We start from the raw sequence: 27,864 nt of genomic DNA, 5'->3' as shown, positions 1-27,864 counted from the left end.
TGAGCTCTGATTTTGTCCTTTAATATCTTGTAAATGTTGTTGTGTATACGTGAGGCTGAGTTGTGTGTTGTGTCTGCCGTCATTGTAACAAGGACAAACTTGACATTTAAATATTGTGCGGTGAAAATGATCTGAATAAAATCAAACTGAAATACAACTGTGAAGATTGTTTATGTATAAGAAGCAAAAAAACTCTATTTTTGACTTATGACTGATAGTTTAATTGTTAATAAAAAATAATTATCAGTAAGAACTTTTAACTTTTTACCCTTTCATCAGTATTTCAAATTTATTTTATTTCAGCACATTTTTTTTCTGACAAACTTACAACAAAATAAATCTAGAGAAAAACAGACAGAGAGACAGAGAGACAGTGACAAAGACAGGCAGGCAGACAGACAGAGAGACAGACAGAGAGAAAGAGAGACAGAGAGAGACATAAAGAGAGAGAGAGAGACAGACAGACAGACAGACAGAGGGACAGAGAGAGAGACAGAGGGACAGAGAGACAGAGAGACAGACAGACAGACAGACAGACAGACAGACAGACAGACAGACAGACAGACAGACAGACAGACAGACAGACAGACAGACAGACAGACAGACAGACAGACAGACAGACAGACAGACAGACAGACAGACAGACAGACAGACAGACAGAGACTAATAGACAGACAGAGAGACAGAGAGACAGAGAGACAGACAGACTGACAGAGAGACAGAGAGACAGAGACTAATAGACAGACAGAGACAGACATACAGACAGACAGACAGAGAGACATAAAGACAGAGAAATAAAGAGAGAGAGAGACAGAGAGACAGACAGAGAGAGAGAGACAGACAGACAGAGAGACAGACAGACAGAGAGACAGACAGAGGGACAGAGAGACAGACAGACAGACAGACAGACAGACAGGCAGTCAGAGACAGACTAGAAAAACAAACCTCTAAACCCAGATGATTTAGAGCTGCAGTAGCGCGGAGTGGCCGGCGGCGGCAGCAGAGTCACTGTTTACAGGCAGAGAGCAGGAGGCTGAACGAGCTGCGGACGCGTGGAAAGCGGAGGTCGCAGCTGAAGCTCGAGGAAAGTGCGTGAAACTCTTCGGTTCTGCGGGTCCGGGTCTGCGGGTCTCATGGTGACACTCCCCCGGCTCCCTGCTACCCACTCCCCGGCTCCACAGCGTCCATCCCGGCGCTAGATCGCCACATTCCGCCCGCGGACTCCTCCTGCACGCTCGCTAGCTTAGCTACCAGCTAGCTGCAGGAGCTAGTCGGCTAGCTGTTAGCTGTTAGCTAGCTGTTAGCTAGCGAGCTCCAGCCCCACGGAGAGAAGTTGTTTACCCCAAGTCGTGGATGCGGTTCCCCCCCCCCCAGGCTGCCCACCACTTCTCCCCGGGACCCCAGGGCCAGGACCCCCGCGGCGGCACACTGGACTGAACCCTGCGAGCCGCTCGGGAACCAGCAGCATGTCCGCAGAGGTCGAGAGCAGCCGGGTGGACTCCGGTGTGACAGCCGAGAAGAAGCTCCACCAGCCCGGGGAGCCGAGCCAGGAGCCTCCGAGCCCCGGGGAGCAGAGGAGCTCCGCCGGGCCGGAGGAGGAGCACCGCAGCCCCGCGGACACACACAGGAAGTGCCCCCCGGAGGAGAACGACAAGGAGAACGAGGAGGAGGTGAAGGAGGAGCAGGAGGTGGAGGAGAAGCGGACTGTGGTGGTGGAGGCTCCTCCGCCCAAAGTCAACCCGTGGACCAAGAGGACCACGGGCCGGGTGGCCATCAGCTCCATCAGCTCCATCAGCTCCAACAGCCCCCAGGACAAAGGTGAGGAGGATGGGGGGGGGGGTCACGTTACAGTTACAGTTAGTTACAGTTACAGCAGCAGACACGTTACAGTGGAGCAGAGTGAAACTTGGTACAATGTCCGGAGGCTCCGGGGCTGGTGACAGCTTCTCCTCCCGAACCCACCCGGGCCTGGCCCACCTCGGCCCGGGTTCATCCCCACCCCAACCCCCCCCCCTGTGCACTCATCGGCCTGTCAGCTCGGTGCTGGGGCCATGTTACCCCCCCACCACCCGCCTTCAACCCCCCCCCTCCTGCTCGGATCGCTCCTGTGAGCACCACGTGTTGATTGCTGACAACTGCTACTTCTTTAGCCTGATAGCTCCGAAGAAGCTCCTTCCACACCCCCCCCATCAGCTCCACACAGGAGCTCATGCAGCACATGGTGGTGGGGGGGTGGTGGTGGGGGGGGTCTGGTGAAGAGTGTAAGTGCAGCAGGACTCGTGTAGCTGAGTGGAAGCTAACCAGGCTAGCTGCTGCTGCTGTAGAGACACGTTGTGCATGTCCAATGGCCTGGCTTCCTGCAGTTCCTCCCACCAGCCTGCCCCCCCCCCCCCCCCACACTGTCACCAGTAGCACAGGAATGTGAGTGGAGTGGCTGGACAGGTGGAGGTGTTTCTGCAGGAACCATCTCCCACAGCAGATTAGCACATTAATAACTCTTTATTAATATGTCATTTATCACAAGTCTCCACCAGGACACACTTTTGCAAATGAGACAAACTAGTGGCAAAGCAAATTATGACACTTGAAGGGATCGTTCAGAGAAAAGTGAAACTTCACTCACTACTGGAGAGGGGGGTGGTGGTGGGGGTGGTGGTGGGGGGGTTTTGAGTTCACTGAACATATTGTAAACAACGTTGAAGTCAAATCCAAAACAAATGAAGTCGCTGGGGAGAGATTCTTCAAACGTAAAAAGCACATAACGTACCTCCATATATTCTATATTATATCTTTATATACTATTTATATATTGACCTGTATTCCGTCAGATAACAGAGAAAAATTAACAATAATCCATTCATTTCCTCTGATTAACGACCGAAAACTCAAATACATTAATTGTTGAACAAAATTGAGAAAAACTACAAATTATCCCGTTTGGAAAAAACTGCAACTAATTAGTATTTGTTTAGTTTTATTTAATTAAACGACCTCATGAGTTGTTTGTTATAATTAGTTTATGACTCAAACTTTGTATTGAAAATCTCCTCATTCACTAATAGTTTAAAAGTTAATTATTTAAAACGTATTTGTACTTTTTTAAAAGTTAATAAGTAACTAAAACTTAAAGGACCAATCTGTGAACGTGTCCTCATCAGAGTTACAGTAGTTTCAGCTCCAGTAACTGAAGACCTGTGTTACCAACGTACAGTTTGGGGCGATGGTAAAACTTAGGGGTGGGGGGTGGGGGGTGAGAGTTGGAATCCTAATGGTAGGTGCTGTTGCATTGTGGGTAGTGTAATAGGATCCCTGGTTTTTGGTTTGTGACTCATGCTTGGGAGAGAAACCCCGGACGCTTGCTCCTGCTTCGAGTGTTTTCTCTTTTCTGTTGAAGCCTGAAGTTTAAAGTTTTCCTGAACTTGGAAGTTTTGATGTTGACTTTCTGGAGTTCAGACGTCAGGATGATAAACTTATTAACCCGTTTATTCATCACCTATAATTTCAGTTTACATGTTAAAACACTTCTCAGATACGTCCACTCATTCAGATGTAAAAACTGTCAAACTACGTATTTGTACCTGTTAAAAAGGTTTTTAGTAGTTTTTTCTTCCTCCTGCTGAGGGTTAAGGACAGAGGATGTCTCACCATGTTAAAGCCCTATGATACAAATTGTGAATATGGGCTATTAAATATGAATGTGATTGATTGATTGAAACATTGGAGGTGTTGATCTGAGCTGTGAGTGTGTGTCAGAGCACATAGCGACCGGAGGAGCTATATATATTTGAAGCGTTCGACTCTGGCAGGAGAGCAGGCATCGTTTTACAGCAGCGCTACTGTACAGTGGGTGGGGGGGCGGAGATGACGCCTGCAGGCTCGCTCATGCATACACCCAGTTCCCCCCCGACGCTTATCAATCCGACCACCAGCCGAGCGATAGGGACCGTCAGGCTGCAGCGAGCCACTCCCAGCGTGCAGCTGCCTGCAGAGACGCAGCCGCATACCGCCGCCGGCTGCACACAGAACACCCCCAACCCGTTCAGTCACCCAGTCCTCGGGGGGGTGGGGGGGGGGAGGATATTTATTCACACACACAGACACACACACACACACACTGAGCAGAGCAGGAGTACACGACTCCAGCGTGGCTGCTCACCTGCACTCGGGGGGGGAAAAAGGAGGAATCTAGATTAGACTCTGTTCTGGTAAATATGATGATGTCACTTTCACTGGTTGACTCTGTTTCTGCAGATCAACAAAACGCTCTGAAAGTCGTCCGGCCCAGCAAACCCAGGACGAGAAAGTCCAGCAAGGTAACAAGGATCTTTATTCTTATTGTTATTTATTCCTTATTACAAAATGTGTTTTGACTTTCAAGTTGTTCCAGTTGAACCCGGAGCTTCAGGAGCTGCGGCCATCAGTCGGGGGAGCGGCTCCTGTCGGCCACTTGTAAATAAACCACCATGTTGGACTCTGTGAAGTGGTCACATGCTCCTGTATCACTGAGTTCTGCCTGCTGGTGAAAGGCAGGATGGGAAATCAACATCTGCTGCTCGTTCTGTTTGCTTTTCTTTGTCATTTCAGATAATCATGTTTCTCAGAAAGTTTTTTTAAATCTACGACAGCTTTGACACAACAGCACAGATATATAAAAACTAGTTGTTCTCTGTATGTGAAGCAGAAACTTGGTTTTATTATTGATGGTTTGTGAGATTGAGAACAAATTATCAACATAGTTTTCCAGAATCTAAATTAAAGTCTTCAACTTTATTAGATCAGAAACCGAACCAGTGTCGAGCTGCAGATAATAGTTATGGATTATTTTTGCTTCTCGCTTCAGAATCATTGATTAGGACGAAAAAGAAAATTTAACAAAGTAAGAAAGAAAGAAAAAATAATTTGTTCATATAAATATCAGATTTTTGCAGTAAATACAACTTGAGTAAGTTAAGTTTACACTTTCTAAAATAATTTTTTTTGAATTGTGGCACATGTCTGCAACACAACACTGACTGCACAATGTTCCACCGGCCAGCAGGTGGCAGTAATGTGCCATCTAGTGCAACAGCAAAGAAGCTGAAGAACCCAGTTACTTTTTAACATGGACATAAACAAAGCTGGATTTAATATTTAACCAAATAGTTTATGAAAAAAATTCATCTATGGACTCGTTTGTTCCAGCTTAAGGTTCAACAAACGAGTTCTGGTGAGTGACTGAACGTAAACAAGCTTTGTTTGTTGTGAGTAAACTTTACAAGCAGCTTTATTTACCAGTGAACTAATTGTAAACAAAACTCATGAAGCAAGACTCTGCCTTTTCAATGTAAAGGTCTTTCTAAAACAAAATCATTAATAAATAGAAGAGGGGGGTGACTTAAAAATAACCTTTTGATTAAATAACTTCGAAGTGTAGGAGGAAAACTTCTCCTGTATCAGTTTTTTTTAAAGCCAAAATACCCTTTAAACATAGTTGTTTACATAACCACTCTCCTCCCTCTACTAGAGCAGCTGGGATCAGATTATATCAGGATTTTATTCTTCTGACCCTCGTCCTTTTGACCTTGATCCTGTATCAGATTTTCCAAATTTACATCATCCACGTTGGTGGGAAGTCACTCGGCCTGTTTATCGCTGTTTGCAGTTCCTCAGCAGCCGGAGCACTGACCTCTTCCCTCTCTTCATCCTCCTCCTCATCCTCCTCTTCCTCCTCAACCTGCTCCACAGGCAATGTTGATCTAACCAGTGGAGGTGACAGGGGTCGACTTATATAAATATTGATCTGTTGTCATTAATGCATTTGTTTGTTTCTCTTCATTTTACAGTCGGGTGACTTCAGCGATATCACAAACTGGCCCACACCTGGGGAGCTGGCCAAAGAGGTGCGGTGTGTGTGTGTGTGTGTGTGTGTGTGTGTGTGTGTGTGTGTGTGTGTGTGTGTGTGTGTGTGTGTGTGTGTGTGTGTGTGTGTGTGTGTGTGTGTGTGTGTGTGTGTGTGTGTGTGTGTGTGTGTGTGTGTGTGTGTGTGTGTCTGTGATCACGTGTGTAGCTGATGTTAGTTCAATACAACATTGTGTTAGTTCCCTGCTGCTTTTCTACCAAACACACTGGTTGACTGACACACAGGCTTTTCTGATATCTGCTCACCAGATGGAGCAATAAAAAACATGCAACCATGTTATAACAGTCCTTGTGCTTATTTGTCTCTAAAGACAAAAATGAATTTGAAATATCGTGGATAGTAAAGATCCATTAGACTCTTTAGATGAATCCATGTCCAACAGAAACACCTTGTGCTCAGTAGTGTAGTCTTTTGATTTTAACATGAAAAAAGGCGAAAGTATGAGCAAAGTAAAAACTTTGTGGGGGATTTGTCAGATTTCACTTTCCGATATATTCGATTATGTTGTTGGGAACTTCTACATGAGATTTGGCTTACAACGATTTGTCAAATTCACTTTGGAAGTTTCAGAAATGTTTGAAATAATCATATCTAATAGAAAGTTGAATTGTTTATCGTATAAAGCACAAATATAACCTGGTGTCTGGCCTTCTCCGCAGCAGCTCTCTAGATGAATCCATGTCCAAAAGAAACAGCTTGTGTTCAGTAGTTCATCTAAATAGTTTTAAGATGTTCACAAGAATAACGCAAAAGTATTAATAAACGTAGAAATGTCCTTTTATTGCTTATTTCTTTGTGATTTGTCAGATTTTAATTTCCTGATGCATTCGATTATGTTGTTGGGAACTTCTTCATGAAGTAAACTCACTTTTTAAGTTTCAGAAACGTAAAAAGCTCAAACTTAAAGGCAAAATCGGATTTTTACAAATTGCAAAGAACAAACAGATGCAACCAAATGGAGAAAGTGAAATATTAAAGAATAGAAAGTTGAATAGTTATAGAACAAAGCACAAATATAACCCGGTGTCTGTCCGTCTCTGCAGCAGCAACAAAATGTCCTGAACAACAACGGAAAGAAGCCGAACGTCTCTCGCAAGGAGAAGGAGGACGAGAAGCCGAGCGAGCGGCCGGAGAGCAGCCAGGACGGGGGGGAGAGCAAAGAGAACCAGGAGGCTCCGCCCGACCCGCTGGGGGGGGGGCTGCCCAGAGACGGAGAGTCCAAGACGGCTCCGGACGCCAAGAGCGCCGGCCTGAAGAAGAGAGGAGAGGGTGAGGACTCTTTCTCTTTCTCTTTTGGGTTCAGCTTGTTTTAAATAGTGTGATGTGGGTTATTCTTGTATTGATGCTGCACGTCTTCCACTGCACAGACGACTCAGGTCTCTTCTGCATTGAGGGAGCATGTCAATAACTGTATTGATTATGACTGGTTGCATGTTCTGCTGTGATCATATGTTTGCTGCACTTCCACTGAATCACTTCATCAAGTCTGAAGCTGAGATGAAGTGAGGATACTGACAAAACTACAAAACTCCCTTTAAAACGTCTTTTTGCATATTGGACGATATCATTAATATCAGTTCATGCTGTGTTTAGACAGTTTGGGGAGATGCTTAATAGATGAAAAGGTTAATATCATATGTGTATATACTTGTACTGTGTGTATACATAGCTAGCAGCTACTTGTTTTAGTTTTGCATAGAAAGGAAACAGGAGGAAGCTGCTCGTGTGGTTCAGTGACCAGCAAAACCAGTTTACATCTCGTGTAATCTTCACAGAAATTCAGGTGTAAATGACAAAAAAGTCAATATGCAAAATATATATAATTTGAATGAAGAAAACAAACACACAACATTTTTTTTTATGTAAAAATTACCATAAATACACATATTTTTCTACATTTGTTTATCATTCAAAAGAAGTTGTCATATTGGCAAACGAACAGACTTATTCATAAATCTGTCAGGCTCCAATGATTCATCAACAATATTCCTTCATTCTACGTCCAGTTGAGTGTTTGAGTTACATTAAGATCAGAAGAAAGAAGTTTTGTCATCAATGGATCTTTATATTCTATATTTATTTTCAATTCAATGTTTTCCAAACTGAAAACCCGTTTGGGAACAAACCGTTTGAAGCTCTTGTTTCCGGTTGTGCATCATCGCTAGGTAACAAACGTAAGTGGGTTTCTCTGCCGCTGGAGGACGGCGCCCGGGACGACGGCGGCGGCGGCGGAGACAAGGCGCCGAGTGGAGCCCCCACACGCTCGGACACGGACCCCAACAGCGACTCCCCCGACCCCACGTCGCCCAATCACACGCTCCATAATAACAGGCCGCATGATAGCAGCAGGAGTAAGTGGCTCCTTGTTTCCTGTGCACGCCTCAGTCTCTGTTCTGCTTCTTCACTCGTGGGTTTTGAGGCTTCTCTGTGTTTCTGGGTGTTTGAGCTTTTTTCTCTTGAAACTAACACAAGGCAGAATGAAAGCATGAAGTAGAAACACAGCTGAGATCAAACTGACAATTCAAACTCCTCTGAAATCTTTTAGCCTGAAGAACAACTTTCTTCTCAGGCAGGAGATTCAGAGCCGGTGGCGTCTCGCTGCTTGTATCACTCTGGAGGTTTTATATTAAACTACAAAAGGCAGCAAAATAAATTGACCTTTTTAAATCCAATAACCTGGGTTTTTATTGTCATAGTTTTATTTATTTCTATTGGTTATCATAGCATTTGAAACACCAACTTTATAACTAAGGTTTAATCTTGAGGAAGTCAGATATTCACTCACGTTGTAAATAAACAAAACAAAATTATAAAGATACTACCAGATGCGGTGTACATGCTGACACTGACCTTGAACCTTCTGGTCCTCAGGCTGGAGAAGCGGACCGCGGGATTTCGGCGACGACGCCTCCAGCGTCCGAAGTGACAGCGGCAGCGTTCGCGGTGGAGTCCGAGGCCGAGGGAAAGGTCGTGGGCGCGGCAGAGGTCGTGGACGAGGTTTGTTTTTTAATTATTTTACTCTGGATTACATACGAGTCACCTACTATGTGTTGTTTCTGTTTCGTAAAGAAAAGCTTCGAGTTTTATTTCAGCAGCTTTCCAGAAAGTTTTTCGTCACTTTCTTTTCCGTAAAACCACATTTCAAAGCTCTCTTGTTATTAATTATCTGCACAGAAGAGTTTACCATCTAAAAACCTGGTTTCTTTTCTTTCTTCTGTTTCTCCTCTGCTCTCTCAGGTCGTTATGAATTCTCCCAGAACTTCAGAGACTCCCAGTCGTCCGACGGCAGTCAGGGCGACTTTGGCAACAACATGGTTTACTATTACGACGACGGCAGCAAGGTCCAGATGTACACGGTGGATGAGAAGCTCCTGAAGGAATACATCAAACGTCAAATGTAAGAAAACCACAACTCTGTCCTTCCTGTTATTTTAAATAATGAAGGTTTCAGTACGTTTACCGACTGGGCAACATGGGAGCATGAAGACGCTGAGTGCTGATCGGAGGAATTGATTCAGATTCTTTCTTTCTTGCTGCCATCACCTCCTGAAATGTCCAGAAACTAAATGAGACCTTTTTAAAAAACACAGTTAGCTCACGTTACTGAATAACTTCCCTTTGCTTTCTACCATTTTGAGTGATTTTCACTGTAGGTTTCATTGACACTCCAATTCTAAAAGTAAATAACTGGATCTTAATCTTTTTAATACCAATCCTTAGAGTGAGACATTCATATTATTTATGTTTGGTTTTATTTGTACAGCTGTTGAGGGATGAGTGAGTAACTCACTCAATTGTAATTGGCTCTTGGAAGCTGAGATTAAAGTTTTCTGCTGTGGTTTTAATCAAAACAGGGAAAATACCATTTGAATCAATAAGTAATGAAAATAATCATAATATATATATGAACCAAAAATGAACCTCTTCTCCTTAAAATGTGACTTTTCAGAAACTTGAGTTAATCGTTCCATCTAAGTTTATTGTGTTTTATTCAACTTGAATTGTTGAAGCTGCCACTGATATGATGTGTAACAGCTGAAAAAGGCCAAACTCTGGAAATGAAAAAATACTATGATTAACCACTTATTAGAATGAGACTTATGAGAGTTGAAAGATTTATGTTTGGTTTTATTTGTACAGCTGTTGAGGGATGAATGAGTAACTCACTCAATTGTAATTGGCTCTTGGAAGCTGAGATTAAAGTTTTCTGCTGTGGTTTTAATCAAAACAGGGAAAATACCATTTGAATCAATAAGTAATGAAAATACTTATATATGAACCAAAAATTAACTTCTTCTCCTTAAAATGTGACTTTTCATAAACTTGAGTAATTCGTTCCATCTAAGTTTATTGTGTTTTATTCAACTTGAATTGTTTAAGCTGCCACTGATATGATGTGTAACAGCTGATTTCACCTGAAAAAGACCAAACTCTGGAAATGAAAAAATACTATGATTAACCACTTATCAGAATGAGACTTATGAGAGTTGAAAGATTTATTTTTGGTTTTATTTGTACAGCTGTTGACAGATGAATGAGTAATTCACTCAATTGTAATTGGCTCTTGGAAGCTGAGATTAAAGTTTTCTGCTGTGTTATTAATGAGAACAGGGAAAATACCCATTGAATCAATAAGTAATGAAAATACTTATATATATATATATGAACCAAAAATTAACTTCTTCTCCTTAAAATGTGACTTTTCAGAAACTTGAGTAATTCGTTCCATCTAAGTTTATTGTGTTTTATTCAACTTGAATTGTTTAAGCTGCCACTGATATGATGTGTAACAGCTGATTTCACCTGAAAAAGACCAAACTCTGGAAATGAAAAAATACTATGATTAACCACAGAATTAGACTTATGAGAGTTGAAAGATTTATATTTGGTTTTATTTGTACAGCTGTTGACAGATGAATGAGTAACTCACTCAATTGTAATTGGCTCTTGGAAGCTGTGATTAAAGTTCTGTTGTGGCTTTAATGAAAACAGGGAAAATACCCTTTGAATCAATAAGTAATGAAAATACTAATATATATATATATATATATATATGAACCAAAAATTAACCTCTTCTCCTTAAAATGGGACTTTTCATAAACTTGATTAATTCGTTCCATCTAAGTTTATTGTTTTTTAATCCACTTACATTGTTTAAGCTGTCACTGATATGATGTGTAACAGCTGCAAAAGACCAAACTCTGGAAATGAAAAAATACTCTGATTAACCACTTATCAGAATGAGACTTATGAGAGTTGAAAGATTTATATTTGGTTTTATTTGTACAGCTGTTGACAGATGAATGAGTAACTCACTCAATTGTAATTGGCTCTTGGAAGCTGAGATTAAAGTTTTCTGCTGTGTTATTAATGAGAACAGGGAAAATACCCATTGAATCAATAAGTAATGAAAATACTTATATATATATATATATATATATATATGAACCAAAAATTAACTTCTTCTCCTTAAAATGTGACTTTTCAGAAACTTGAGTAATTCGTTCCATCTAAGTTTATTGTGTTTTATTCAACTTGAATTGTTTAAGCTGCCACTGATATGATGTGTAACAGCTGATTTCACCTGAAAAAGACCAAACTCTGGAAATGAAAAAATACTATGATTAACCACAGAATTAGACTTATGAGAGTTGAAAGATTTATATTTGGTTTTATTTGTACAGCTGTTGACAGATGAATGAGTAACTCACTCAACTGTAATTGGCTCTTGGAAGCTGTGGTTAAAGTTCTGCTCTACTTGCTGCTGTGGTAATAATCAAAACAGGGAAAATACCCTTTGAATCAATAAGTAATGAAAATAATACTATATATATATATATATGAACCAAAAATGAACATCTACTTCGTAAAATGTGACTTTTCATAAACTTGAGTAATTCGTTCCATCTAAGATTATTGTTTTTTAATCCACTTACATTGTTTAAGCTGCTATGATATGATGTGTAACAGCTGCAAAAGACCAAACTCTGGAAATGTAAAAACACTATGATTTAAAAAAAAAAAAAAAAAAGCGTCGCTTTCAATAACGAGGATTCATGGCAGCGAGCGGCTCTGAGGCGAAGCGAGTCACAACACGTTGGCCTCAGGTTTATCAGCACGATGGAAAATTATACCTGCAAAGGTCAAGGTGGGAATATTTTTAACCGCCGGAGCAGATTGTGTTTGTGCTCGGAGCGAGTTGAAGAGCGATAACAGAAGTGCAGCGTCGTGAATCTCCCCTGCAGATCTCCCCGTGACCTGCAGGGGGCAGCGTGCGTCTGACTGACAGCTCTGGCCTCATTACTGAAGCAGACTCAGAGGAAGGGAGGGTGAGCTGCGTCCTAAATATAGTCTGAGTGCTGCTGGGGGGATGGTGGGGGGGGGGCGGGGGGGAATTATATGCAGGCCTGTGCAAGGAAATGTAGAAAAACTTTTAGGGAGGAGGGAGAGAGGTGTATAAATGTCTTCTCCTCTCTCGTCTCCTTCATGTTATTCAGGCTGCTCACTCAGCCGGGGTTACTCCACATGAAGCAGCCCCCCCCCCCCTCACTGCCTGCGGGCCGAGCCTGACCTCAGTGTGTGTGTGTGTGTGTGTGTCGGGGGGGGGGGGCGACAGTACTTAAAGTGCTGTGACAAGTGAAGGAGATTTCAGAGATTCCCCCGTCTACAGATTTTTGTTTCACGAGTCGACGTGTAGAAACGATGGAGAAATCCTTCAGATGATGAATTATGAGAATAGTTTGATTAACTTTCAGTAGATTCACAACGTGGTTGATCTGCAGATTGTTTCATTTTAAGCACTATACATATATTATATACTCGTATTTACCTGTGCTTCCTTCCCTCCTGCAGCGAGTACTACTTCAGCCTCCACAACCTGGAGCGGGACTTCTTCCTGAGGAGGAAGATGGACGTGCAGGGCTTCCTCCCCATCTCTCTGATCGCCAGCTTCCACCGAGTCCAGGCGCTGACCACGGACGTCAGCCTCATCGTGGAGGTAACGTCTCGTCGTCCGACTCCGACTCACAAACACGTTGCTCTGCTGCGTCTGGGGATTAGTTTAACTTCATGGTGGAGGAAACCGAGGACGAGAGCTTCAGTCGTGTGTTAAAGGGGACATATTATGAAAACTCCACTTTTGTAGAGCTTCTACACGTTCATTTGGGTATCTGGCGTGTCTAGGGTTGCAAAGGGGCGGAAAGTTTCCAGTAAATTTCCGGAAAGTTTCCATGGGAAGTTTAGCTCGGGAATTTTGGGAATTTTGAAGAAAAAAACAACTAAGCAAATTAAATGCTGAGCAATAAAAACATCTTTCAAAACTCTATTTTAAAGATGTATGGAACGTTGAGTTTCAACCCTCCACTGTGCATTCTTCCATCACATGCACAGATAATTCCCAGCATCCTTCACTCTACAGCAGGGCTACTGAGGCCTGCTGTAGAGTGAAGGACTAGTCAGGTAAGTTTCAATGATATTACTGGGAAAACATATTAGCATGCTGATTGAGGATTGTTCATCTGTTCATCTAGCCTATTTCCATTCATTTATCCATCAATTGTAAAATATGTTTACAGACGATTCCAATTGTTTGGCTAACTATTTATATCTCTGGCATTGCATTAGTGTTTTTCTACAAACTTGTTTCTCATCTTATTCTACAGAACAATGCCACGTGCACTCTCTCATGTGTGGAGACATTTCACCCCATCCAATGTAGAAGGAAAGGCTGTGTACATTTGCAAATACTGTGCAAAGACCTATGTTAAGAATGACACAACGATGCAGAAGCATATAGTCAAGTGCCCAAAGTTTCCTCAGGGCTCAAATCAGCCTATGACACAACAAAATGTTTATCTTTATGTCTGTATATGACAAGGTAAATACAGTTAGTATAAATTACCCACAACATTTCCAGCTTATTCCCCTTAATTCCCGTATATTCCCGTTTATTCCCATTAATTCCCATGGAAAGTTTCCAACTTTGAATATTCCCGGAATTTTGCAACCCTAGGCGTGTCTACCGTCCCAAAAACTCGGGACAAAAAACCCTCCCGCAATTTGTTGTGGTTCCTCTATGTCAGAAACGATACGCTAGATGGCGTCGAATGGGATTACGACCTGCGCCGACATCATAGTCACACCATACTCATGAAGGGAGTCTCGCTACACATGGCCTAGACAGGGTAAAAGGTGCTGTTTTAAATGATCCTTTTGGTATTTTGACCAAAATATGTTTCAGACATTTCATTAAGACCCCAAGGAACCATATCAACTTGTGGTAAAATGGGCATAATATGTCTCCTTTAAGCTTTTAATCCCATATAGAGAGAAATCAGGTGGAGGAACATTTGTAGAGATGTTAGAGAAAGTGATAAAACTCCTTCATCCACATCCTGATATCTTCTCTCGGGCCCTGTTCCCCTCCCTCCTCAGTGTGTTTTTATTATTATATAATATTCCTCCAGATGAGAACGTGACCTCCTCTGCTGAGGTTACACACACGATAAAAACACAATTCATGGATACGAGTGTTAACGTCCTTGTTCTGACGCTTCCTGCTCCTCAGGCCCTGAAGAACAGCACGGAGGTGGAGCTGGTGGACGGGAAGCTTCGCTGTAAAGTCGAGCCGGAGCGCTGGCCCATCCTGGCCCCCCTCATCGGGGAATCCCCCCGGACCGACTTCTCTCAGCTCATCAACTGCCCCGAGTTCGTTCCTCGCCAGACGCTGAGCTCCACCAACTCCGGTCAGTGTTCGACTCCCGGCCTCCACCAACAGGAAGCTTCTTTATGAAGTGTTTGTGTCTTTATTCCTCTGAGCAGCTTCTGTGTGTTGAATCGGATTTTGAGCTGGACACCATATATCATACCATCTTAAACATGTTGCACTTTGTTTAATATGCACACCTAACTTGTTTATTTTGAAAAGGGGTTAAATAGATACTTTGATATCTTTTTGAGTTGCACTGCTGACTTAACTTATAAGCCCTCTTTTTTATTTATTGTTATCACGTTGGAGTTGCTAGTTTAAACCTACAGTTTTGCACTTTAATATTTGAGCCTTTGTTTACATTTTGTTTTGTGCTGCATTAACATAGCAGTCAGGCCTCTTATTTCAGAAACAATGAACCGTAACAGTTTGGTTACCAATAAAAGATAAGCCTACTACTTCTTTGCTTTCAGCCAGCTACTCAAACAGACAAGCAACAAAATAACAAACAAACAAAATACACAGGCAAGTGTCGGCCTACTTTGAAATAAATTAAACACAGAACTTTGTAGGGCTATTTGAGTCCTCCTCATATTTGTGGAAAATGTATGAAATAAGAAGTACCCTATTTTTAAATAAATAAAACCAAATAGCTGCAGCCTAATCGTGTAACGGACTGGGTTTATGTTTGGTTTTGACTTATGTTCAGTAAAACACTGTGTTGAAGGAGCGTTCTGATGTCCGAGGGTCAGTGAATGGGTCTGGTTGGGACATGTGAGGGGGGGGGGGGGGCCTATACAGCACTGGGGGAAACCCTGAATTGAATTAATTGCTCACAATTTTGACACAAGGAGAATCTGTCACATCATATTTTAAAGCAAAATTGCTAAAAAGGGTTTCCAGATTTGCTGCTTTTCCCTCAAATCACTGTCAGTTGAATATATTTTGGATTTGAAGCAGCCTTCCCTCTTTGACTCGTCACGGTTGTTGTTGTTGATTGACCTTAACGATGCCGAGTTGAGATTCCAGACGTCAGCACCTTGTGGCCCAAATGAGAACTGACAGTGTGAGGTGTGATGTGTTTATTTGAAGTGTTGCTAAAGGTCGTCTCCAGTGTTTTTACGATGCCTCTGTTCTTTCAGCTTCGTCGCCCGTGAAGGAGTCTCCTCCCGAGTCTCAGGACTCAGCCGAGGCCGACTCCTCGAGCCAAGAGGAGTCCCCGCCCACAGACGCCTCTGAAGAGGCCGCCGCCCCCAAGCCGGACCCCGACGCCTGGATCCAGGTGGAGAAACGCCACAAGCAGCCGTCAGCGAAGCCAAAGGTACCGAAAGGGAAAGAGAACTTGAGCCTCTTCAGATATGAACTGCCCAATAGTGTAAAAGCCCAATTCATATAACTCCAACCCCCACACTCTCTTTTACCTCCGTCCTTTTGTTTTAATTCTAATAACAAAAAAGTAAATGTTAACAGATAAATGTCCACAAAAATATGAAATTAAGTTTCCAAAGAAGATTTAAAATGCAAAAGTAGAATCCACATGAGACGCTTCAATAAAAAGAGGTTGACATGTGAGGAGACACGAGCCGTCACATGCTCAGACCTGAAAAACCCCAACTTTGAAAATAATGTACAAGCTGATCTTCTCCTTGAACTTGAGAACAATGTTAAAATAAACCTTATATACATATATGAGGCAAGAGAAGTTTAAAATAAGTTCCAATAAATGCTAATTTTCCTTTAAGGTTCGGGTAGAATTAGGTTATTTCTGAAAAACAACACGACACTTGAATAACTGTTAAAAGGTTTTGATGTAGTTGAGATGCAGAGCCGTTGTTTACAGAGTTTATTTCAGGAAATGACCAAATACTGCCCAAGGAATCTTGGTTTTGCGACAGGAAGTGAGTTGGTGCTGCAACAGGAAATCTTAAATTCCTGGATCCTCTTGTCAGCAGGAAATCAAACCACATTAAAATACTTATCACAACTCCGAGAATATTACATCAGTATTTTTCATCCCGTCCATCATCACTGTGTGTTTCCATTTGCCTGTTTCCTGTCTTCTCTCCTTCATCACGTCTCCTCCTCTCCATCTGTCCCCTCTCCTCCTCCATCTTTCCACCGGCAGCATGTCAGTGATGTGTGTGTGTTGTAGACTCCTCTCCCCCCCCCCCCCCCCCCCCCCATCTTCTAATTTAGGTCTTGTCTCGTATTAACTCAACTAAAAACAGCCTCAGTCATATTTAATAATTCACCAATCATCACTTTGCTTCAGTGTTCAACAAAGTTCATTTACAGAGACTCACACTATCCAGAGTACAACAACTGAGGCGTCACTAATCTAATAACGTGAGCAGCTTCACAAATGTGTCGCGTTACTTATTATTATATCTGACGTCGGCTGATTTATTTTTGGAACAGTTCCGTTGGAGCAGTTTTTTTTAATTTCTGCAATCTCACATCCTGGTTCTTCTCCTGTAGAAACAGAGCAAATAACATAACATGCTTTTGAATGCTTCATTATATACTTTCAATGTTAATTCAAATTAGATTAATTAATCATAAATGATCATTCAATAACTAGATTTCAATAAATACCTTCAGGAGGTTGTTTATTATAACAATATACAGGTTTAACAGTTGGTTAAATTGCTCTTCTTTCGTGGTTTTGTGACCGAACCAGGATCTGAACATTGATTTAAGAAGTTTTGGACTTCATCATCGTGCGGTTTAATAAACGTTGTCACACCCTGAATCTAAAACGTGCTCCTGTGTGTTCTCTGTCTCCTCCAGGGCGACAGCAAGACGCCTCCCAGCAGCCAAGCTCCTCCCCTGGCCGAGCCCGTCCAGGAGGAGCTGGACTTCCTGTTCGACGAGGAAATGGAGCAGATGGCGCCCAGGAAAAACCATTTCACCGACTGGTCCGACGAGGACAACTCGGACTACGAGCTGGACGACACAGACGTCAACAAGATCCTCATCGTCACCCAGACTCCGCCCCACATGCGCAAACACCCGAGCGGCGACCGGACGGGCAACCACGAGTCCCGTGCCAAGCTCACCACCGACCTCGCCAAGGCCATCAACGACGGGCTGTACTACTACGAACAGGACCTGTGGACGGGAGAGGAGCAGATCGAGGTTATCAAGGTAAGAAAAACATGCTAGATGCAGGTCAGTCGCAAAAAGATGAAGATGAACACGTCCAGGTCGAGTGGTTTCCTCCAACGTCTGATTTGTTCACAGATTCCTACTGAGCTAAGATCTAGAGTCTTTCTCATTCTCGCTGCGTCCGTGGTCTGTAAAAACATCCGAAAGGTTTTTACCGTCCTCAGCAGAAAGGCAGAATTCTGGTGGAAACGATACAACACAAAGGGTTTGAAGTTGTTTGAGAACATTTGATGCTCGGCTAATTCAAATTCAAATACCCTCAACTTCATTGTTTCATGAAGGGAAATCTGCAGATGAGCTGCACAAATAGAACATGGTGAAATATTTATAAATCCGTCACGCCACATAATTAGTTTTAACATTTCTGGAGCTTACACTTGTATTAACTGGATTTTAATAGTTAAAATGTCAAACCAGAGCTTTTAAACCTCACAGTGCGAACAGGAGGACGAGAATAAACTGTTCATCGTCCACGTCGTGATCCTCCAGGCGACGCACGTGTCTCACAGCTGCTTCCAGAGCTCAGCGTCCCACACGAGGCCTGAGGGTCCGGGGACCTCGTGTGGGGTCACTGGTCCTCTGCTTGTTAAGAGACAGATGTTTGTCTCTTTGTGATGTCAAAGGTCAATTTCAGTTCAGAAGTCGGAACAAATGCATGTTCCAAATTCAAAAAAAGACTGTGTCCTGCTGTCGAGATTAAAATATATTATATTAGAAACAATTTGTTCTCATATCTCATATCTTCAGTCAATATTTCAAATCTCAAAAGTTAATATCTTTCAAAAAACAATATTTACTCTGTGTGAAATCTTAAAATGTCCGCAGGCGTCTTTTTCCTTTTTTTCCTCAACGTTTTTCAGTGTGTTCAGCTCATTCTGGGCTCAAAGGTCGTCAGTGATGTCGCCACATGTGGGAAACGTCACGCCTGAACACACACACACAGTCACACACACAGTCACACACACAGTCACACACACACACACACACACACACACACACACACACACACACACACACACACTCACACACTCACACACCAAGGTCGCCTGTGTTTTCTCTCCTCCTGTTGCTGATGTGTAAAGTCCGAAGTCCGACTCCCAGCTGCTGAGTGTCTCACCGGCTGCATCATGTATTTTTACCACCATGTCGAGCTGTTATCAGTTTAAACAGCTTATTTCAAATATTACATAAGTGTGGTGCAGGAAAACTGTGACTGTTAATGTACATTATTTAAATTAAAACTGTCAGTAAAGATTATAATTTGACCATAAATAGATTTTGTGTAATTAAGTGTTGGATTCAAAAATATTTATTTCACTTTATCGTACGAATGCACAAATTCCTCACGTTTTGAGAAGCTGGAATCAGCAAAAATATAGTTTTTTCTTAAAGAAATTACTTCAATCATGAATTTATTTATTTTTCTATAGTTGGCTTATTATTGGAAATCAAATCAGAAACTTGTGAGTTGTAATCAAACCGATTTTACTCGTGTTTCCGCAGCAGGAAGTGGATAATTTCAAGAAGCTGAGCGTCATCAGTAAAGACGAGTTTGAATCTCTCGCCCCCAAAGTGCCTGTGGACCCGAACCAGGAAGTCCCGCCTCCTCCGATGCCAGGTGGGTTGACCATCCAGAACTTTACAGCAGAACTTTAGATTATAACTCATCACTTCATCACGTACAAGAAATGTTTCAAATCTGCTAAAACCTTTGAAAGTCAGTGAGTTAATCCAAGTGAAAACATTCAGTGGACGATAATCAAGATGTGTGATTAGGGTTGCAAAATTCTGGGAATATTCAAAGTTGGAAACTTTCCATGGGAATTAACGGAAATTAACGGGAATATACGGGAATATACGGGAATATACGGGAATAAACGGGAATATATGGGAATTAACGGGAATAAACTGGAAATGTTGTAGGTAATTTATACTAACTGTATTTACCTTGTCATATACAGACATAAATATAAACTTTTTGTTTTGTCATAGTCTGATTTGAGCCCTGAGGAAACTTTGGGCACTTGACTCTATGCTTCTGCATCGTCTCCACACATGAGAGAGTGCACGTGGCATTGTTCTGTAGAATAAGATGAGAAAAAAGTTTGTAAAAAAACACTAATGCAATGCCAGAGATATAAATAGTTAGCCAAACAATTGGAATCGTCTGTAAACATATTTTACAATTGATGGATAAATGAATAGAAATAGTCTAGATGAACAGATGAACAATCCTCAATCAGCATGCTAATATATTTTCCCCAGTAATATCATGGAAACTTACCTGACTAGTCCTGCACTCTACAGCAGGCCTCAATAGCCCTGCTGTAGAGTGAAGCATGCTGGGAGTTATCTGTGCATGTGATGGAAGAATGCACAGTGGAGGGTTGAAACTCAACGTTCCATACATCTTTAAAATAGAGTTTTGAATGATGGTTTTATTGCTCAGCGTTTTATTTGCGTAGTTTTGTTTTTTTTCAAAATTCCCAAAATTCCCGAGCCAAACTTCCCATGGAAAGTTTCCGGAAATTTACCGGAAACTTTCCGCCCCTTTGCAACCCTATGTGTGATTAAGATCTTCTCTGTGTTTTCTCAGTGGACAACGACACAGAACTGTCCCACTCTCTGCCCACCACGGTCCCAGAGTCGCCCAGCGCTCACGAGCCCCGGACCCCCAGGACGCCTCGCACCCCCGGACGCCACGACCCCAACAAGGCGCCGCGCTTCTTCCCGGTGATGAAGGAGAGCGGCACCGTGGACGGACAGGTGAGACTGGCGTCGGGTCACACGGGGTTTACCTGTTTAAATAAAGGTTTATTTGAACATTTGAACGTGCATTTATCATGAATGTGTTGTTTCCGTCCAGATGTCGAGGAAGAAGAAGACCCGCCATAGCTCCAACCCGCCACAGGAGGCGCACATCGGCTGGGTGATGGATTCCCGTGAGCACCGGCCGCGCTCCACCTCCATCAGGTCCGACTCCGTGGTTAACTGGTTTCTGTCTTTCACTGTCTTTGTCTTTCTATACAGAATATGAAAATAAAGATGTGTTTTTAGAGAATAAAGGAGAGAAGGTTTTTAACCCCCGACACTCACTCGATTCTTCTTCTTCGTCTGTCCACAGCAGCTCCAACGCGTCTCCATCAGAAGCGGCTCCGCTGCTGGGAAGCTACAGCTGCACCCCCCAGTCTCTGCCCAAGTTCTGGCATCCGTCCCACGAGATGCTGAGGGACAACGGCTTCACCCAGCAGGGCTACCACAAGTACCGCCGACGGTGCCTTAACGGTACAGAACCAGAACCCCCCCCCACTCACTCACTCACGTGTTATGTGCTGGAGATGAGAAGTTGTTTCTGACATGTCTGATGTTCCCCAGAGAGGAAACGCTCGGGAGTCGGTCAGTCGCAGGAGATGAACACGCTGTTCAGGTTCTGGTCCTTTTTCCTGAGGGACAACTTCAACAGGAAGATGTACGAGGAGTTCAAACAGTATTCAGTGGAAGACGCCAAAGACAACTACAGGTGAGAGGAAGTCGCTGATTTAGAAACTGAGATTCCGTGCTGACATGTTTCTGATGATGAATTAAAGCTCCGATAGTTCTGACGCTTTTTGTTTTCTGTTCCCTTGTGAACACGATAACTCCACAACTGCTTGAGGGAAATTCTTCACATTTTGTACAAATATTCACTTTGACTCAAAGATGTCCTGATTAGATTTTGGAAGTCAAAGGTCGAGGTGACTTTACAAAAAGGAAAATGTTTGCCTCTTGAAGACTAAGTTGAATTTATAGACGGATTAAGTTCAAGAGAATCATTTAACAATTGGAACAAATGAGCTGTTTTCAGACATGAGCTGAACCCTGAGAAATTCACAGACACAAAAATACAACAACAAACAAAAATGGAACAAATATCTCGGGAGGAACATGTAGAAGAATTAAATAGATAGATAGATAGATAGATAGATAGATAGATAGATAGATAGATAGATAGATAGATAGATAGATAGATAGATAGATAGATAGATAGATAGATAGATAGATAGATTACTTTATTCATCCCCGAAGGGAAATTAAGTCGTCATAGCAGCCGGTATATTTGAATACAATACAATAGAAAAAAATAAAAAATATTGAGGTAGAAAGAATAAAAACAGAAACACAAGATAAATAGGTAGATAAGGTGCAGTGGCAAGATGATGGTAATAGTACTGATGATATGATGGTAATGTTATTGTTAGACAGTATATAAAATTAATCATCAACAGAGCTGATACCTGATCACTCTGTAGAACTTTGTGTTGTGTAAACACGTCTAAGTGGAGAATCTCCTGCTGCGTTGTTCATGTGTAAAAGAGACAAACTGGAGAAAGTCCAGACTCGATTGTGGGAACATTCTCCAGAGTTTACGTGTAGAAACATCCAATAATCTCCCTGATATGAAGAGGAACCCGCCCCCTGTGTGTGTGTGTGTGCGTGTGCGTGTGCGTGTGCGTGTGTGTGTATGTGTGAGTGTGTGTGTGTGTTCAGACATCACAGGGTTAACAGCAGGCGGACTTGATCGCCACGAGCACATTCACACACCTGCCAAACCCACATTCTTCTCTGGAAGTTGACTTTTAAATGATGTAAGAGCAACTGTAGTTTCAGGGTGTGTGAGCGGGACAGGGTGACACCCCCCCCCCCGTCAGCTGATGGACTCGCATGGACTCGTCCGTCCGGTTTCCCCCGTCGGCTTCATTAGACTCATTAATAACCGAGGACACAAAGCAGCTCCTGTCTGGAGACACGTGTGAGAACAGATGATGTCCCTGTGCAGACAACACTCATCCGTCTGTGTGAAGCTTCCCGTGTCCAGGAGACAGATTTGTGTGTCGCTGTTTATTTGTCAGTGAGGTCAGAACACAAGTAAACATTTCTTTGTTTGTGTCGTCCGTCCCCCCCCCACACAGGTATGGACTGGAGTGTCTGTTCAGATACTACAGCTACGGTTTAGAGAAGAGATTCAGGTTAGATCTGTTCAAGGACTTTCAAGAGGAGACGCTCCGAGACTTTGAGAAAGGTAAAGAAGTCACAGAGTCACACTTCACCTCCGTTTCACCAGAGGAAACAACTGACTTCACACATTTCATCTTTCACTCGTCTAATAATTCAAGATAGACACTATTGACAGTTCAAAACAACAGAAAAATAAAAGATTAACATATAATTTAGTCACATGTTTTATGACAGAGCAATCTCAGCACATTGTTATGATATATTTTGACCTTTTATATTAAAATATATCATAAATATTTGGGTATGGAAGAAATGCACAGATTCACTGATCAAGCCAAAAATTTAATTAAATAAAATTATATTTCAACTGATTTTAATAGTAATAGTATTTTAGCAACCTTTATTTAGTGTTTATAAGGAGATTCAAAACAGTGACATCATGTTTATAAGCAGATTAGATTAAAGTTTTAATCAGATATAAGGACAGTTTAAGTGTTTATTATGTAATAGATAATACATTTATTTTATAACAGCTGATGAATGATTGTTTTCTTCAATTTTACAACTAAGCAGTAAAACTCAAATGATTGACAGATGATGATACATGACTAGACTTTGTAGAATTTAACTTCAACAAATGTTTAAAAAGAAATTTGATCCTCTTTGACAGCTAAATTATATGTTGTATATGAAAAGCAGAATTCCAATTGAGTGTTAATTCCTCTTTAAACCTGCTTTACCCGACTAAAGCTCCTCTAGGCTGAATGTGCAGTTGAGTAAAACAAAAGAGAGCAAGCCACGATTCCTCAACCCGTAGAACACTGAGTGAGTCAGTGAAGCACAACGGACGATTCTCTGTCCTGACATCAGACTCTTATTTCCAGTTAAGTTACTTTGATGTTCGGGTCAGAAACGTTTTTTGAAACTCTGTCAGACTGAAGATCTGAGTTCTGTGCAGACTCAGACTAAACCAGAACAAACTGTCTCCACCTCTTACTGGTGCATGAGCCTCTTATCTCATCAGACGGGTTCATGGATCAGTGGTGAAATGTTAAATTACTTCTAAGTTAAAGAAGCTTAATATTGAGCTTTTAAAATTATCTTTCAAGTTTATTGCCTGAATTCTCTCAGCATATGTAAATGTTTTACTGTACACACATTCAGATAAAATCATAAACAATATCACAACCGAGAGGTAGAAAGAGAGAGAACGTTCTGGTTTATGGAGTCAGATAGAAACACTGGGCTGTTCTGGTGAAACCTCCAAGTCCTGGTGTTGAACCCGTCTCCTCCTCCAGGTCAGCTCTACGGTCTGGAGAAGTTCTGGGCCTTCCTGAAATACTCAAAGATGAAGAACCAGCCCATTGACCCCAAGCTGCAGGAACACCTCTCCCAGTTCAAGAACCTGGAGGACTTCAGGGTGGATGTGAGTGAAAACCAGTTCATACGTGAAGCTTTTGGCTTTTATTGTAAATCGCTGTCTTTGGCCTGCTCAATACAATTAAAAGAAATCTATAAATAATGGTTAAATGATTAAAAGGCAATGATTTAGAATAAGAGCCAGAGATTTCAGCTCTGGTGGTTTTTATTTCTGTTTCTGCTTCATAGCCTCAGGTCTGTGAGCTCTGATAAACCTCCGTGTTTCTCATGTTAATCTTGACCTTTGACCTGTGCCTGCAGCCCCCGATGGGAGAGGAGGGGGGCAGGAGGAGACGCCACTCGTCCTCGGCCGGGGACGAAGGGAGGCGTCGGCGACATCCTTCCAACACTACCTCAAAGCCCACGCAGGCCTCCTCCAAATCCTCCGGTGCTGCTGCCACCACCACCACCACCAACACCACCGCTGCTGCTGCTGCTGCACCGAACCCCCCCAAAGACAACGCCACGAAATCCACCGCAGGAGCGAGCGCCCCGGCGAAGAAGGCGGAGTCCGGCGCCCCGGCGAAGAAGGCGGAGTCCAGCGCCCCGGCGAAGAAGGCGGAGTCCAGCGCCCCGGCGAAGAAGGCGGAGTCCGGCGCCGGGAAGAAGCCGAGCGCCGCACCAACTAAATGAAGCTCCCTCCCCGGAGGCGCTGGTTTGGATGGAAGCGAAGCGGAGCGGCTCTGAGAGTTTGCTCTTGTCAGCGGCAAACCGTCGGTATGAAGAGAGGCTGGAGAGCGTGGTTGACTTCATTTGATTGTTTTTATCAGTGCATTTCATTTTAAGGCAAGCAAGCATAGGCAGCGAGCTTGAATCTGTGCAGCTCGTTTATGTTTACAGAAAGAAAAAAAAAATGCATTCCCTGCATTTTGCCTTTTGTTCTCTCAGATGCCAAACTCTTCAACGCGCGTGTCGATCTGCACGACCTGTCGACCGCTGTGGTCTGTGACCGGATGTGTTGAACTGTGATTCTAGTTTTGCCAAGATAAGAGACGCAGCCGATTGTCTTGTGTGCCTTAAATCTGACTCACCAGGACGACTGGAGGACGATTGGTGACCACAACTAAAAAAAAAAGTCCAAATTCTGCTTTTTTTTAAAAAGTCTTCCCAGCTGATTTATTTTTGGGGTTTTAATGTTTTTCAAAGTGACACCACTCACATTTTTTCTATTTTTTATTTTTGTCATGAGGCATAAATATCTTCATCGTCTTCATCGTGACAATCAAAGTCGACCTCTGCAGTCACACAGTTTCCGGGCAGCCCCTCCCCCCCCCCCTCGAGGCTGCTGCTCCGGGACAGATGTGTCCTGATGTTTTTCAGTCTGACTGACAGACATCACAGCTGAAACCATCACATCGGATTTTAATTAATTTAATTAAAAACCTGGAAACATTTTTAAAATTCATCTGGGGAGCTTTACTTACTTTAAGTCCCATTTTACACCCAGAGGTAGAATAATTTATTGTTTTGTTTTTATTTTAACTTTTACTTGATTGATGAAATAGTCTTAGGTAATCGATGCAGTTTTAAATGGCTTTTGCTATTGAATATGATATTAAAAAAAAAAAAAAAAAAGTTAAATATTTCTGCTGGAACTATGGGTGTGAGCTAGCTTCATAAAAAAAACTACAGTATATTTTAGCTTGAAGTTTACTTCATATAATGTTTGAGGCTTAGTGCTCTAGAGCACTTTAATCATTAACTTTCCTTTACTTCATCAGTGGACTTAAAGAGAGGATTTAGAGTTGAATTTAAAGAAAAAAAAATGTAAATACTATAAAAAATCATTTGCTATTCAGTTATCCTTTTGATTTTAAGAAGTGATTTGTTTTATCGGTAATGTGGTTTTTTTGTTTTGAGTGTGTTTTAGGACAAAGCAATGCATGTCGATGAATTGTAAAATGCAAAAAAATATATAAAATAACACTTGATTGTACGAGCTGGTGTTTGTGTCGTGTGATCTGTTGTGATGTCGCTCGTTAATCAAACTTCAGATTCAGTTTGTGGTGAAGAGTCGTGGAACCGGATCGACCGGTGAACGCCTGAGTGGGAGAGAGCAACTCGGGTGAAGCAGGAAAACAAAGAACTGATGATGTTAAGCAGGAGATGGAAGATATTCTGTTTTTATAATCATAAAACGATCAAATGACGTTTTACTAAGAAGAAAATGACATCAGAAAAGCAGATTTTGGGCCAAAATAGATTTATTGCATCATCTCGTTTTAAAAGAAGCTTAGAGGAAGAAATTATTAAATAAATTCAAGCTGTGTAATAAATAATTAAAGATGTTAGAGTTATTTTTGTTTTAATTGACATTTCATTCGCCTTTCCTGTCTACGGGTCGCGACAGGGACAAAAAGCTCCAGGACCAGAGTCATAACAGAGGTAGGCGGGTGTTTTGATGCATTCACGTGTTCCTCGGAAATCCCAGCTTCAAAATACAACGTGGCTCAACAGAAGACTTCTTTCACTGAAGCGGCTGTAAATGTTAAATGTGGGCAAAGTTTTAAAATGTGTCTCTACATGTATTTCTATGGGAATTGTTCACTAATGTTTTCTGTCCTGTCATCGGTTGAAGTTTGTACGAAGCTTTATTTAGTTTATTGCTGTGACAAACAAACAATAACACAAATATTTGAGACATAACAACTGGGGTGTAACAAACATGCAAACAGACAATAGTGAAACAATCACAGACAACAGTTAACAACACACAGCTGTAAAAACACACTGTCAGACGAGATGTGTTGTTCAGAACAAAATGTCCTCACTTCTGTCGTCATACTTTTTAAAGTTAGATATGAATTCAGTTTTTCTAAAGGCTGAACACACAAGCTCAAAGTAAACATCACTGTGTCATGTGTTGATAAAAGTGTTATGAAGTTATTATAAAAGTTTGTCCTATTTACAAAGAGGGCACGAGAACATGAGCACATCTGGGCCGAGGCCAGTGAGAGACCCCTCCCTCCTGAACACAACTTACACACTAACACACACTGAAGAGTTGTGTGTGTGTCTTTGTGGTCATTTTGCATCGATTTGTGACACTGTTGTGTTTACTGGTTTACTTCTTTTTTAAAGTTTTGTCTCTTCTTGACAGTTTTGTGTCTCTATATTGTCATTGTGGTCTTTTTCATGTCTTATTGTGTGTTATATGTCAATAAAAGTGTGTTTCTTTTCTTACATGGAGGAATGAGGCAAACAAAATACATCATAAAACCTCCAGACTGAAAGAAACTTAAGTGTGAAGTTGTTTTGTCTTGTTTTGCTATTTTGCAGACGTCATTAACACATTTTGTGGTCATATTGTGTCTCTTTGTTGTTCCTGTGTGTATCACACATATAAGATAGCAAATGACACTTAAACCACCAGGAACTATAGATGTGTAGATTGTGCAGATTCTGAATTTACCGGTATTTTACCAACAATGATAAACTGATGAATTGTTGGAAAATGAAAAGAATGTGATCATCAGTTACATCTCTGTATTTATCCAGTAGTGGAGAGGTTGTGTGTCTCTGTTGTTGTTATGGTTTGTTTTTTTATCTTTTTGTTGTCATGTTGTGCTTCTGTTCCATAGTTCTGCAGGAGTTTAGTGTCTTGTTTTGGTCTTTTTCAACTCTTAGTTGTTGTTTCTTGTGTCTTTTTGACATGATTGTGTGTCTCTGTTGTTGT

General features: G+C 42.0%; 1 protein-coding gene across 2 annotated transcripts; it reads left to right on the top strand.

Annotated features, from left to right (window-relative positions):
* Nucleotides 1-1,023: 1,023 nt before the first annotated feature.
* Nucleotides 1,024-26,124, top strand: larp1b (La ribonucleoprotein 1B). Of its 2 annotated transcripts, none has more exons than XM_061082136.1 (19): nucleotides 1,024-1,818; nucleotides 4,252-4,313; nucleotides 5,823-5,879; nucleotides 6,943-7,168; nucleotides 8,065-8,250; nucleotides 8,771-8,896; nucleotides 9,137-9,296; nucleotides 12,752-12,896; nucleotides 14,466-14,643; nucleotides 15,749-15,927; nucleotides 17,397-17,753; nucleotides 19,281-19,392; nucleotides 20,371-20,540; nucleotides 20,641-20,747; nucleotides 20,899-21,059; nucleotides 21,150-21,294; nucleotides 22,724-22,833; nucleotides 24,068-24,195; nucleotides 24,450-26,124. In XM_061082136.1, exons 1-19 carry the CDS (start codon nucleotides 1,467-1,469, stop codon nucleotides 24,819-24,821), a joined length of 3,333 nt encoding a protein of 1,110 aa, XP_060938119.1. In that variant the 5' UTR covers nucleotides 1,024-1,466; the 3' UTR covers nucleotides 24,822-26,124. The 2 variants fall into 2 exon arrangements, with proteins under 2 accessions (XP_060938119.1, XP_060938118.1); XM_061082135.1 differs by having other exon boundaries at nucleotides 19,278-19,392.
* The last annotated feature ends 1,740 nt before the right edge of the window (nucleotides 26,125-27,864 follow it).

The sequence above is a fragment of the Limanda limanda genome, chromosome 12 (genome assembly GCF_963576545.1).
Source record: "Limanda limanda chromosome 12, fLimLim1.1, whole genome shotgun sequence".
Taxonomy (NCBI): Eukaryota; Metazoa; Chordata; class Actinopteri; order Pleuronectiformes; family Pleuronectidae; genus Limanda; species Limanda limanda.
Note: the sequence above shows the minus strand (reverse complement) of the source record. Positions and strands in the feature narration are given on the sequence as shown.

Coding starts and splice junctions, on each gene's coding strand:
- larp1b (XM_061082135.1), top strand. CDS start 1,467: ATGTCCGCAGAGGTCGAGAGCAGCCGGGTGGACTCCGGTGTGACAGCC. Junction 7,169..8,064: donor CCTGAAGAAGAGAGGAGAGG/GTGAGGACTCTT, acceptor CATCATCGCTAG/GTAACAAACGTAAGTGGGTT. Junction 14,644..15,748: donor GCTGAGCTCCACCAACTCCG/GTCAGTGTTCGA, acceptor CTGTTCTTTCAG/CTTCGTCGCCCGTGAAGGAG.